Source organism: Podarcis tiliguerta, assembly GCF_965153285.1.
Source record: "Podarcis tiliguerta genome assembly, chromosome: 8".
Taxonomy (NCBI): domain Eukaryota; kingdom Metazoa; phylum Chordata; class Lepidosauria; order Squamata; family Lacertidae; genus Podarcis; species Podarcis tiliguerta.
Genome location: NC_139541.1, coordinates 68,005,360 through 68,019,840, shown reverse-complemented (window position 1 = coordinate 68,019,840; position 14,481 = coordinate 68,005,360). Strand labels below are relative to the sequence as shown.

The window sequence follows — 14,481 nt, the reverse complement described above, 5'->3', positions numbered from 1 at the left end:
CTGTCAAGTTCAGAGGGTCACTATTTAAGGAATTCTGACCCTTTGGAACAATTACTTTTCTGTCAGGGTTCCAGGTTTGATCTAAGAGTTCTTTCCCGGTTGCTGAGTTGCTAATATTTTCTGATGCATCTAAAAACTTAGTTCAGGGATTTGTTCAGACAGGGGCTGGTTTGCTTTCCCTCCTAGTGCTAGCATGCAGTGTTAAGCAAATTTCTTAATCTTGTAACCTAAAAATGTATTTCCAGCTGACAGAGAGGGAGAAAGAAACAGAAACAGTGATCATAGCTCATATTGGTCCTAGCCTTGCTCATTTTGCCAGAACCTAGCCTGGGCTAATCAGTTCACTAGCATACCATTGTTTATCCATGCATTTGTGCTTTTAGCTAAGAAGACTGGCAAGGTGATCATTATTGGTTCTGGGGTCTCCGGCTTAGCAGCAGCTCGCCAGCTACAGAGCTTCGGAATGGATGTTACACTTCTAGAAGCAAGAGTGAGTGTCTTGCGCAGTTTGTCTCAGCCCTGTAATTAAGTCCAGAAGTTACTGCTCTACAGTGTTTTTTACTAGGAGCCTGCTTACCCACACATACCTGTACAAATCATTTGTGGCCTACTGACAGATCACATGATGGCACCACACATCAAAACCAGTAGAAAAACTCTGCTGAATGAGAAGGAGGAGGCTAAGATATCCCTGGAAACTGCCTGAACATCTTTACATCGCATTTCAGTCCCTGTCACGTGTACCTTTGAGCATGGCCTCTTCTGCACATCTATGTTCTGTCTTTTGCAAAAGTGTAAGATGCAAGAGTTATGAGGACAGGCTTTCTTTGCAGTGGCATTTGCAATCTGTGGCCCTCTCAGGTACACTAGGGGGTCCTTGCTGATCATTTTTCATCACTACGTAAAAACCTGGCCTTTTGAAAAAGCCTTCCATGCAGGCTGATCTATGCTGTTGTAAAACAGTAATGGCCACCAGCTTGGATGGTTTTGATTAGACAAATCCATGGTGTATAAGGCTATAAGCAGCAACTAGCCACGGTGGCTGTGCTCCGCCTCCATGATTTGAGGCACTATGCTTCTGAATACCAGTTGCTGGAAACAGCAGGAAGGGAGAGTGCTATTGTGCCCATGTCCTTGCAGGTTTCCCACAGGCATCTATCTGGTTGGTCACCATGGCAACAGGATGCTGGACCAGATGGGTCATTGGCCTCTTCTTATGTTCTTAAATGGCTGTGTAGCACTTTAATAAGTCATATTACCTGTTTTATTTTACTGTAGATGGTTTACCATTTTTATCATAATATATTTTTTAATTTTTTGATATTTTATTTTGTAAGCTGCTTTGGGGGCTGTGTGAAGAAGAGAATGAGGCACAATAATAATTTGAATAAGCACATGAAAAACTTGTTTGTTCTTACGCAGAGCTGTTTCTTGTTTACAAGCCTCTTCATTTCCCCACACAGGATGCTACAGGGCCTGAGAGATGGATTTGATTAGACACAAATTACAATGAATTCAGGCAAGAGATGAGAAATGTAGAATGATTTTGTCACCAAGGGTATAGTAGTGTAACAAAAACAAACCAACCCCAAAAGTCTTCTGATTCCCTGGCCTTTTATAACTGCTTCATGTTTTTAAGATACACACCTAAAATACTTCCTGTATATCTAAAAGTGCAGCTTGTATAACATGGAGTTTGGATTGACAGTGGCTCCCAATAGTGGTTTTAGGCATTGGAACATGACTTTGCCACTGAAAAAACTGTGAAGCAGCCCACATTAACATTCATTTTTATGACTGAAGAATATCAGTGTTAAGCTTTAACCAATAATGGGGCCTTGAGCCCTCTTGTTCATTGTCCTCCTATCCTTGACCTTACCTAATTCTTCCTGTGCCAGAGTGCTATTGCCAGTCTAGGGTAGATAATACTGAACTAGATAGACCAATAGTTTGAAATACATGCAACTCTGTATCTGCTTCCAGATTGAAGTTAGATAAATATTTACTCTTAAATAATATTGAAATGGAGCTCCCAGATAGTTTTCCTATTCATGCACTGACCAGACTGAGACTTAGTTGTATTATGTTCCTTCAGATCATGCTTGGGACTGATGATAAATTCAGAATGTGGCTGCAGGGACATAGTTAATAAAGAGAAAATTAAGACAGGTGTCAGGGTAATACTTTACAGGTACAATTCTCCATCAAGCTGCTGCAGTCTGTTTCCTCTCAAGGGGCTTCCTGTTTAGTTTTAAACATATTTGGATTTACTAACCTGTTTGCCAATTTCAACACTCTTGTTTCCTATTCTGTTTTTTGTGTTTTTTTACAAGAGGGTTCGTTTTATTTAAAATTCGCTGTCCAACACTTTTTGAAAAATAAAGCATTATTGCTAGCGTTTCAAAGGGTTTGCTAAAATTAGCATATAGTTCCAGTGAAAGCCCGGTAAATGTAACCCTTGGAATTTTTCTCTCTTAAAGGATCGTGTAGGGGGCAGAGTTGCCACTTTTCGCAAAGGAAACTACGTTGCAGACCTAGGAGCCATGGTGGTAACAGGACTTGGTGAGTCTTTAAAAACAAGTCTGAATTCAAACTCTGCATCTATGGGCTTATTACTGAGTAGTTTTGCACATTCCTTGGCACCCATTTTTTATGATTGGCAATAGCAGTGCTCCATGGCTTTCCCATATGAATATTTTTTCTCCCGTTTTCTCTCTCTGGCTTACTTGGTGGGCCTGTGGCCTGATTCAGATTTTTAGTTTATTTCATCAGACAGTTGATCAGTCCTAGATCATTCTCTCTCCGAAAGGGAAAGGTGAGAGAAAGCAAAACTAGAAGTAGAGAAGGAGGGCCCTTCCTAATCTCACTACTGGGACTCAGAGTAAACTATCCAATATTTGTGTTTTATCTAGCTGTATTTTAAGAATGAGATGTGTTCCTTCTGCAAGTTTTCCAGGTTTCAGTTCCTTCATTTGCTAGATACAGTCCCTCTGGAAATGGGAATCAAAACGATTATATTCTTCTCTGTACAATCTCTCCTTTTTTTAGGAGGAAACCCAATGGCTGTGGTGAGCAAGCAAGTAAATATGGAACTGGCCAAAATAAAACAGAAGTGTCCACTCTATGAAGCCAATGGACAAGCGGTAAGTTTGATGTTTCTTGGAAATGTTCACTTGAGAGAATAGTTTAGAGCAAAATCACACACTGGCTTGAAAATATAAGTATGTTGCTAAGCTGTTGTTATACTAGATAATATGTGTGTGGTGTAGTGGTTAAGAGCGGTAGTCTCGTAATCTGGAGAACCGGGTTCGCGTCTCCGCTCCTCCACATGCAGCTGCTGGGTGACCTTGGGCCAGTCACACTTCTCTGAAGTCTCTCAGCCTCACTCACCTCACAGAGTGTTTGTTGTGGGGGAGGAAGGGAAAGGAGAATGATAGCCGCTTTGAGACTCCTGAAGGGGAGTGAAAGGCGGGATAGCAAATCCAAACTCTTCTTCTTCTTCTTCTTCTTCCTTACTGTAAAATCAAACTCTTCCTCCTACAACTTAAAGCCTTTAGCTGTTCTGTCCACATTTTAAAAGGGCTGAGTGGTATATAGTGTGTGAGTGGAAAGTGCTTCTTGAGCTTTTGTTGCTGATTTACTTATGATGAACTTCAGGGATCCTTCTTGCAGGTTCCAAAGGAGAAAGATGAAATGGTAGAGCAAGAGTTCAATCGTTTGCTGGAAGCTACTTCATATCTCAGCCACCAGCTGGACTTCAATGTCCTTAATAACAAGCCTGTCTCCCTGGGTCAGGCTTTAGAAGTCGTCATACAGTAAGTGAGGTTATGTTTCATTGAAAATGTCCTCAGCTGTTGCTGCTGCTGTTGATGAAATTTATCTGTGTGAAGAAAGAAGCCTAGATTAAATTCAGTGGATCTGACCACTGTGTGTTAAGTATATTTTGCTGGAACATGTCTTCAGGTTTGTAGTATATTAACTCTCAGATCTCACTTTTGCCCGCATGCCTTCAGAGAAGCCCTGTATAAGCAATGACAGTGACCATTTCACATGGGGGTTCTCTTCCAGGCCCCCATGCGTGTTGGCAAAGTGGGTAGAAGCCTGCTCCGCTCCTTTACACCCCACCTCCCTTCGGCTGCCTTAAGGGTCCAAAAGGACCTGTTCGTTGGCAATCACATGTCAGTTCGACGCACCTAGAATGGTTGCCACTTGTATTCATGTTTGATTCTGCCTTCAACCAAGGAGGAGACTGCCAGTCAGTGGGCTTTACAGCTTTCCTTGAGTGTTAAATACGGGTTTCTTGTGTTTTTGAAATGCTTGCCAAACATTTTTGTATCCCCCACCACTTCATCTGGGAATTTGATGGAGTTGGCTGCTGACGGAAGGCAGTTTCACACGTGACCTGAACAGTACTTTGAGGCAGTTGCTTGAACTGCTGTCTAGCAAGTGTTGCAATATGGCCTAAGCCATGCGTGGAGAACTTCATACCCAGGGGCCAAATGCAGCTCTTGGGGGTCTCTCTTTCTGGCCCTTGGGGCTTTCCCAGACCCACCCCCTCACCGGCTCTGCTTTGCACCCTCCTTGAGTGTTTTTTTGCTGGTAGAATACATCCTTGAACTCTGGCAATGCCTTTTGCTTGTTTGTATGGAGGATAGGGATGGGGGGGTGTGTGTGTGTGTGTAGAAACTACCCGATACAAAGGTGTAGTATTTGCATTTGTCAATCAAACCATTTTTGCCTTTGGACCTGCCCACAAGAGGCATGTGCCCTCAGAAGGGAATGTGGATCTTGGGCTGAAAAATGTTTCCCTAAATCCTGGTCTAGGCCCTAGATGCTGCTGCAGCCTGAAATCCTTACTCTACCTCTTGTTTTGCCATCTGCCATTCTTTTTCTTTTCCTTACGTAGATTGCAGGAGAAACATGTGAAAGATGAACAGATTGAACACTGGAAGAAGATAGTGAAAACTCAAGAAGAGCTTAAAGATCTTCTTAATAAGGTCAGGTGCTTATCCCAGCTTGAGACACGCACAGCTCTGTTCCCTTTACGTACAACTTCTTGGTGAAGGAAGGTTTTGGCCCCATTTTGGGGCCAGTGCAGTGGCTTGAAAGAGTCCTTTATCTGTGCGGTCCTACATATAAGAGTACAATACGCCATTGGTGTAGAACAGAGCTTTCCAAACTTTTCAGGTTGGTGACACACTTTTTAGACATGCATCATTTCGTGACACAGTAATTCAGTTTTACTGACCTCCTTCCAGCCCTGGGCAGTGCGTGGGGAGCATTTGCCCAACAAACCTACAGTACACCTTGCAGCCGACACACTAACGTGTCGTGACACACAATTCAGTAAGCTCTTCTGCAAAGTCCTGCAGAGTCCTGAAAGGTACAAAAGGGCTTTTCCCCTCTCTTCCTGCTAAGTGTTTTTTCTCTCTACCCCACCCGCCTTTATAGATGGTGAACTTGAAAGAGAAGATAAAGGAGCTCCACCAGCAGTACAAGGAGGCATCTGAAGTAAAACCGCCTCGAGACATCACTGCAGAGTTCCTTGTGAAGAGTAAGCATAGAGATCTTACTGCTCTGTGCAAGGTAAGGATCAATGTGAAAATGGCTTTGCCTACTGAATTTATTTTATTTTTATTTTATTTTTTTGAAAAAGAGTCCTCCAGCTGCTTTATATCACAGCTCAGGTAGTTTGCACTGCTACATATGACTGAATTTTGCATCTCATTTTTGGATTGGTGCATAAAAAAATTTCATGAATCTGTGTGTGTGTGTCAAGGCAAGTTACAAAGATGTCATAGAAGATAGTTAAACATCATTTCGAAAAACAGCATCAAAAATAACTGAATGTAGCCTTAAAAACAAAACAAAATGAACAACTGAGGCAGAATTCTTTTTATCTAGCTGAAGAAGCCTGTTGAAACAAAAAATATTTCCAGAAACGGCAAATAGTGGGCTGTGCAGCCCCGCTGGTCAGTGCTAAAAGTTATAGCAGAGAAGGAAGATTATCTCCTATCCTCCTCAAGCGTAATAATTACAGAGACCTGACTGGCTTCAACCAGAAATCAGACAATTTAGTGTTTCCAGTCCCATGCTATGGAACACTTTTCCAGCAGAGATTCAGCAACACTCTCGCTTTTGACTCTCGGAGGTCTCTTAAAGACTTTTTTATACTGACAACACCTATACAGCTATTTAAAACCTCTTGACTCAATCATTTTATCACTTTGATCTGTTTTTAATGTTTTTATATTTCCATGTATGCATATGGCTGTATACCAGCCCAATATTTTATCAGAGGGTAAATACTATTATAAATAATAAGAGATTTCTTCAACATTGCCCTTCAGTAATGTTCTCTTTATCTATGCACTTATCAGGAGTATGATGAGCTGGCTGAAACACAAGCAAAGCTGGAAGAGAAGCTTCAGGAACTAGAAGCCAATCCTCCAAGGTATAAAAATGTAGATGCACTCATCTGGGTGGCTGGATGCTAGTGAAGGTGTTGGAGTTTTTTGCTTTTAGTTCCCTCTTCCTTGAGTTGTGCTTGTCAAAGAGATGCAGTAGAATAGTTCAGGTGATGAAGAATAAGCCAGTGGTTCTTGAACTGTGTTCTGAAGACCCAGAGGGTTTTCTCGTATTCACAGCTAGTCCCCAGGTTCATGGTGAAAGTAGCATTCTGAAGAGTTGGTGGTTTCTTGGAGGCTCCCACCGCAAGTCGAAGAGGAAATTCACTTCTCAGCCTAATGTTACAGTTTTAACCAAAAGTGGTTTGCAGTGGTGGAAGCATCAAAGAAAGCTTTGCAGTGTGCACAGTTCTCTCCTATGTGCACATAGCACTTAGTTCAGTTGCAGCAGAAGACAAATGCAGCACTTGAGCTCTAATTCATACTGCCTTTCAAGCATCACCTTTCACAATTGTTTTATTTATTTCATAAAATTTGTACACAACTTGATTGTAAAAAAACACCCCCCCCCCAAAAAAAAACAACAACTTCAAAGTGACTTTAAGGGGAGTAAACGTGGTCCTCGACAGAAAAACTCTCAGTAAATTTATTGTAAAGCAGAAAGCCTTCACGGTTGAAGCAAGCTGCCATGGGACATAAAATCTGGAAGCTAGCAGTAGATAATTGAGTGAACAAGTGCGTAGGTTAATAAGTGCACCTTAAAATGTTGACAACTTAAGAGGAGGATGAACAATGGGGAAAGGAGGTCAGGGGGAGGGTACCCTTAAAGATAGGGATAATTTCAGTTGGCTGATCATTAGGATAGTGTGGAAGCTATAGGATTAGATGTGAAACGGAAAGAGGACAAGGGTATGAAATGGTGAATTGTACATGGGAGAGAGGATTTTGGCTGCTCTTCAAGGGACTGGATGACTCCATACTTCACCTTCTCCCCCCCCCCCCCCCCCCGTGGCTTATGCTCTTATGAGCCTTCAAGGCAGAGACCAGTCTCTTCCTGTTTATAGACCCACTCTGAGCTGACAGGTTAATATGCAGTGCAATAAGATTAATAAAAAACTGGGTGCTGTCATCAGCAACATTGGATAAAATCTGAATGATCAGTAACTTTTCAGCCTTAAGGTGAAAAAGTAGTGAATGAGATCCTGTCAAACGTGGCTGTAAGCACAAGGGATATTGAGTTGTGTTGAAGGGCAAGAGGTTTGCAAACCACCTGATACAGGACCATGCACTGGTAGCATCCCCCTAACAGCATGTTTTGTCAAATTTATTTGCAGTGATGTTTATTTATCATCAAGGGACAGACAGATTCTTGACTGGCATTTTGCAAATCTTGAATTCGCCAACGCCACACCACTCTCTACTCTGTCATTGAAACATTGGGACCAGGTAACTCCATGTTTTCTCCAGACTGACATTTAAGTGAGTGAGTGTTTCAAAAGAAGTTTGAATTTATCCGTATGGAAAGATGGAATTGTGGAGCAACTCATGGCCAGGATTATGTATATTCTGCCCTGAACACAAATCTGCTCCAGGGTAACACAAATTCTGTACCTCCAAAGAGCCTGAATGTTGATTTTGCAAAATTCTTTTTTTAAAGTTATTTTGCAAACAATTATGTAAAGCACTGAAGTCCCAAACTTTGATCACTGAAAGTGCTATGTATATGCTCTTTCCAAGCCTTTCCTCACAGGCACACACACTTTCTATGGCTTAGCAGTATGATTGCAGAATATACACAGCCCAGGCACCATTTCTAAAATGCAGCTTTGAGACACAGGACACACTCAAATACAGACTGAAAACTCCACCTGCACTTTATTGGTTTCTTTTCAATGTTGCCAACCATAGCAGATTAGATGCTACTTGGATTTATTACTTCAGCATTCTGGTTTCCTCTGGGCTGGACGGGATGTTGCCTGGATCAGCTCCCCTATGCACACATGGTGGGGAATGAGAGAGCACCTTCCTCCCCACTTATCTGGTGCCCCTTCAACACTACTGGATGTCCATGGTATAACATTCTTAAAAGGGATATATCCCAATAAAATCCAATAAGGAATATATCCAATAAAATCCAACGCACACAGGCCGAATCATGCAAATGATATTCCAAATAAATTATATGAACCGACTACAATCTGGGTGCAGGAATTTATACTTAGCATGCCTTTTAAGAACGTTGTTCCCTTGTGTAGACGCTCACAGGTGAGACAAGCACGCTGGGTGGGCAGGAAGGAAAGACATGCTCTTGTTGCTGCTGCAGCTGCTTCCGCCTTCCTAGGATATTCCTCCCTGATCTGGCTCAGCTTAGGCAATTTCCACTCTTTTCAGAATGCCCCCTGCTTCCCCCCAGAGAGACCCATTCACTGCAAGTAGCCAAATGTTCTGTTTCACATAAGCAGTAGCCTTTCGTCATTGCCATCCGTGGGAATTTGTCACCACTTTTTGTCCATGGGCAGTGTGAGTGGAATTCACCAGGACCAATTAATTGCCCTACAAATTCACTAATGGGACTTCTGAATTTCCCCTTCTCCATTTCAGGATGATGATTTTGAGTTCACAGGCAGTCATCTGACTGTGAGAAATGGTTATTCCTGTGTGCCCGTGGCTCTGGCCGAAGGATTGGACATTAAACTTAACACAGCCGTTCGGCAGGTTCGCTACACAGCCTCAGGTGAGCAAAACTTGCAGTCATCTCTGATGGTCCCGTAGTTTTAAGGCTGCTGTTTGCTCACTACCTCCAGAGAAAGCCAGTGGATGGTGTTGCACCCACTAGTCATGTGCCTTCCGTCACTGTTTGGTGATGAAGGATATTGGAATGCTGACAAGGTCTCAGGATGTGATGTACGTACGTAGACAATGAAAGGGAAAGCCAGAGCTTGAAAATGGGTGTGACAAGGTTGGGTGAGGTTTGTGGTGGACAAAGACACAAAGAGACCACAAATATTGTGGTTTGGGGGGAGTATATAGAGGAGAAGAGAGGCAGTTGAAACTGAGAAAGGGTAACAATTCAGGTATGAGGAGTCATGTCCAAAGATGTGAAGATAAATAGGGGCCACTGTGGATGAGCTTGCATGGAATGAGGACGACCAAAATTGGGAATAAGGGGAGATGTGCAAAAAAAACCTGTAACTGGCTGTCATTCAGTGGCTTCAAGGCAAAGACAATAAAGTGTCAGTAGGAGAGTTTGGTTTGGAGAAGGGAGAGGCAGATTTGAATCCCAAGTTAGCTCTAATGTCCAAAGGGGGCATTGAGCAAGCAATTTTGCAGAGTGATTTTTGAGGCTCTTTGAGATGAGGATTGTGAAGCAGGTTGTACACTGGAAGGACCAATAGACATGATGCTAGGATTGTGAGCCAGCAGAATCTCAATCTACCTAATATTCAGGAACTAAAAAAAAGGGTTACTTGTATTTTAAGATATCTGAGCAGCCATTCTTTCACCCCTTTAAACCTACCCAACAATACTAGTGATTTTCTTTCATGGCATTCTCTTTTCTCCCCCCCCCCCCTTCCTTTTTCATTTTTCCAGGATGTGAAGTGATAGCTGTCAACACCCGGTCCACTAGCCAGACATTTATTTATAAGTGTGATGCTGTTCTCTGTACCCTTCCCTTGGGAGTGCTGAAGCAGCAGCCTCCTGCTGTACAGTTTGTTCCTCCTCTTCCGGAGTGGAAGACATCTGCTGTGCAGAGAATGGGATTTGGAAACCTTAACAAGGTAGCTTGAAATGCACAAAAGTGGAGCAGCAGGGGGTGGAGTGGACAGGAGAGAGCAATTACAGTAGCTATACCCTTACCTGCTGTGGATAGGTGGAAGCTTTCTTCCTCAATTCATTTCGGTGTTCCATAGCTGAGAATAGAGCTCAGAACCATTCATATATAGCTTTGCCTCTTTTGCTTCAGGTGGGGCCTGAGTAGTGCAAAGTATACCACATGCTGAAGAAAATCATGCCCTAGAAGAGATGAATCAATTCTAGCAGCATTGAATCGGAAAGCTTAGCTTGCTTTCCATTTACACTTGATAGCGTACTGGGGGTGTCAATGAACGTTGGCTGGAAATCGGAGAAACACTTCCCGAAGCAAATGTATCTTACTCTTATAGTCTGTTTCATATATATTACAGTGGTGCCTCGCAAGACGAAAAGAATCCGTTCTGCGAGTCTTTTCGTCTTGCGAAGCAAGCCCATTAGCGGATTAGCGCTATTAGCAGTTTAAGGGCTATTAACGGCTTTTTAAGGCTTAAGGGATTAGCGGTTTAGCTGCTAAAAGGCTATTAGCAGCTTAGCGCTTCAGAAAAAGGGGTTGGGGAGCGAAAAACCCCCTCAAATTTTCGTCATTTTCGTCTTGCGAAGCGCCTCTGAAAACGGAAAACCCTTTCGTCTTGTGGGTTTTCCGTCTTGCGAGGCATTCGTCTTGCGGGGCACCACTGTAATTCATACGTGTATGTCAGGGTCTGAAGTATTTTCTGAGTTTATTTTGTGAAAACACAAAACTTGTATATAGATTTCTTGTGACATGAAAGAAGAAGCAGAACAAGGGGAAATTATTTAAAGCACAGCTTGGAACTTGTGAGAAATGTAAAGCGCCCCCCTTCCCTTGCGATCCATGTGAAAAAGACAAGCGGCAGCAAATCTTAAAACACTGAACCCAGACCAGAGTCTTTCCTGAATCCTAACGTTTCCTTCCTTTTTAGGTTGTGCTGTGTTTTGACCGTGTGTTCTGGGATCCCAGTGTAAATTTGTTTGGTCACGTTGGCAGCACAACAGCCAGCCGAGGAGAGCTTTTCCTGTTTTGGAATCTTTACAAAGGTAGTTGGCACCAAAGCATGTAAATATTTTCACGGGCGCCTTTGGCTGAAATCCAAACTGTGGTCCACCTCTGCGGTGGTGGAGTTGGATGGAGCAGGACTCTGCCCAGCTCAAAAAAGCTCTGCCAGCCCTCAGGGGGACACCAGTGTTCTGCCCTCAAAATTGTGTGCTGAAGTACAGGAATCCCCCGTTCTGGGATAGGGCTGAGCTTGCCTGGCACCCACTGACCCAGTCAGTGTTAGCTGACTGTTAGCTGACTGCATTTGATCTGATCCAGCCCTCTGCCCCCTTGCTATGCCAGCTTCTGGTTGCATGTCTCACCATAAAAACTAAAAAACTATCAGTCCACCTTGCTCAGTGTTGCTCAATGTCACTGGCAGCAGCTCAGCTGGGCAGCGAGAAGTCTTTTGGTTGAAGTGAGCTCCCTTTTCTCACTTCTCAGTTGGAGACACTGTGTTTATTGTCAGAAGCAATATGCATAATTTAAGAAATTCCTAAGTGGTTAGAAATGACTCCTACTTGGCACCATCTTTGCCTTCTATGCCCTCTTAAGATGATAAACTCTGTCTCCTTAAGAAACAAAAGCCACCAGTTTTTGTTTGGGTCTTTATCTCAGTGAGAAACCTTGTTATTTAGGCTGTTTGCCAGAGAACCGTAATAAAGCACATTCCTGTGCAGGATGAAACTAAAGCTATTTGGCTAGCGCTTGCGTTCTGCTGATGTCCCAATAATCTTTTCCACAGCACCAATTCTTCTGGCCTTGGTGGCAGGTGAAGCAGCCGGAATAATGGAGAACATCAGTGATGATGTCATTGTCGGGCGCTGTCTTGCAATTCTCAAGGGCATTTTTGGCAGCAGTGCTGTCCCTCAGGTATCACGTTGAGCTCTTTATAGTTCCATATTTAGGTAGGTAGCCGTGTTGGTCTGATGCAGTAGAAATATATATATATATTATATATTGTTCAGTAGAGACCAACTAAGTTTGTTCTTGGTATAAGCATGCACACTTCTTCAGTTCCATCTGTTCAGGATCCTAGCCAACCTTACCTTTATCAGTGTATGGCACAATATGAGCCTCTTGATACCACCTATAGCATGATCAAATTTTCCAGCTTCCTTAAAGGGATTTATGATTAGAAAAAGCCTTCCAACAGAGAAGGGCCATTTAAAATGAGGAAAGAGCCTAAACCCCCTATAGGTTAGGATTGCATACTTTAGGCTGCAAAGAGAATCACTTCTGTAGGCTTTGTTTTCACCACCTGCTGCCCTCAACTAGAACTGCTTGGACTCCCTTCCCTCATTCTGGATGCTCCTGCTTTCCATTCTGCAGACGTGGGCCAACCTTGAAAGCCTACCTGACAGGAGAATAACTGGGCATTGCTGCCAGGCCTTTAAGGGCTTTCTGTTGCAGTTTTCCTCAGCCTAGGAAAAAAAACCTGTGGGTATGTGTGCCTGCACACATCCTCCTAGTATCAGCGACTTCACGAAACGTTACACACTTGAGTAACCCCCCCCTTTCTTTGTCCTCAGCCTAAGGAAACAGTAGTATCTCGTTGGAGGGCCGACCCATGGGCCAGAGGATCCTATTCCTATGTAGCAGCTGGATCTTCAGGAAATGATTATGACTTGATGGCTCAGCCAATTACTCCGGGACCAGCCATTCCAGGAGCTCCCCAGGTGAGAACTGCATTCAAATTAGCACCAGGAAGCAGCAGGATCCTTTGACTTTGTACCACTTTTTTCCTGGAACATTTCATTATATTTATAAATGTATTTTTATTATTAATCTCAACCCACTTGGCTTCCTTGTCTACCATGGGAGGGAGCTGCTTTTTTTCTTAATACAAGTATCAGTACAACTCCTCATGAAAGCAACCTTTTTACTTTTCTTCGGCATTTTTTTGGGGGGGGGGAATCAAAAGGGAAGATCAAAAAACATGGCAACTTTGCTGGTGGTTAACATTGACTAGGAGCAACCCATAGCTGGGTGCTGTTCAGGCCGTAGAAGGACCTGATGCCTGCCCTTTGGGCTCACTCTGCAGTAGGTGTAAGGAATTATGAATAATAGGAATGAAGTAACAGTTCCCTCTTGCCACTCGCCACCCACCAAATGTGTTTGCTTGCAAACTCTAGAAAGGGGGACTAAATTTAAGGTGCAACTTGGGAATTGGTCCTGCTATCTGCTTCTGAAACCAAGCAAGCGGCCTTACCCCAGTGCACTTGGGTCATTCTATCTAAGCACACACACAGAAGTAAGTTTAAATCAGCTTGAGATGCTGAATATGTTTTTCAGGTTCACAACCACCTGTGGCTAAATTTGCACTCTGCTTCCCTTTAGACCACAGGGAGGAAAATGGGTCCTCTGCCACATTGAACTGCCAAACACATTTCTTCTACTCTCTCTGTGGGCAATCCATATGGGATGCTTGATTCTGGGGAAAACAAACAAATGCTAAAATTATTCCCAGGCGTCACTTGGAGTGGCAGCTTTTTAGGAAACCTTCCTTGTTTTGCAGGTATGCTATATTCAGCAGGTAAACTGGGGCTCTTGTAACATTGCCAATCTCTCATTTCTTTTCCAGCCAATTCCCCGCCTGTTCTTTGCAGGAGAACATACAATTCGCAACTACCCAGCGACTGTTCACGGAGCTCTGCTGAGTGGACTGAGAGAAGCTGGACGCATTGCAGACCAGTTTCTCGGTGCAATGTACACTCTGCCTCGCCAAGCTACCCCTGTTGCAGCTGCACAGCAGGCTCCTGCCATGTAACAATGCAGTGGGTTATGAATGCCTTGCATGGACTTGTGATTAGAAGCAAGTGGCCTTCCTGGTCTGTAGCACTACCAATTAGAAGGCGTAACCAGGAGTCAAAAGCATCGCCCCTGTTGAGCGGCCTTCCTAGACTTCAGTCGTCCAAGAACGCAGCTCCTGACTGCCACAGCAGCCTCGATTCTCTAGAGCGGTGCACCTTCTCCCCCAAATCCAGACTTCTGGTCTCTCTTGACAGAGATCTCTTTTGGTACAGATGCATTTTTGTTTCTTTCTTTCCAGGGTTTAGAACTCTTGTAAGTTAGCTGCTGTTAGTCACTAAGGTAAGATTGTCTTATGTGGGTTTTGTTTTGGGAAGCAAAAATAAAACTTCCTTTTTTATAAAAACACGGACAACAGAAACACAGTTTCTTTTCACTTTGAGTATGTTGCAGGAT

General features: G+C 43.3%; 1 protein-coding gene across 1 annotated transcript in view; it reads left to right on the top strand.

Moving 5' to 3' along the window:
* KDM1A (lysine demethylase 1A) overlaps positions 1-14,431 on the top strand; it is a 36,540-nt gene extending 22,109 nt beyond the window's left edge. The window contains exons 7-20 of the mRNA XM_083455002.1: positions 384-490; positions 2,481-2,562; positions 3,049-3,143; positions 3,673-3,815; positions 4,907-4,997; positions 5,452-5,586; positions 6,381-6,454; positions 7,742-7,853; positions 9,009-9,141; positions 9,999-10,186; positions 11,162-11,276; positions 12,020-12,147; positions 12,807-12,953; positions 13,859-14,431. Coding sequence (XP_083311128.1) covers positions 384-490; positions 2,481-2,562; positions 3,049-3,143; positions 3,673-3,815; positions 4,907-4,997; positions 5,452-5,586; positions 6,381-6,454; positions 7,742-7,853; positions 9,009-9,141; positions 9,999-10,186; positions 11,162-11,276; positions 12,020-12,147; positions 12,807-12,953; positions 13,859-14,044 — 1,736 coding nt within the window. The 3' untranslated portion in view covers positions 14,045-14,431. The remainder of the gene's footprint in view (positions 1-383; positions 491-2,480; positions 2,563-3,048; positions 3,144-3,672; positions 3,816-4,906; positions 4,998-5,451; positions 5,587-6,380; positions 6,455-7,741; positions 7,854-9,008; positions 9,142-9,998; positions 10,187-11,161; positions 11,277-12,019; positions 12,148-12,806; positions 12,954-13,858) is intronic.
* The last annotated feature ends 50 nt before the right edge of the window (positions 14,432-14,481 follow it).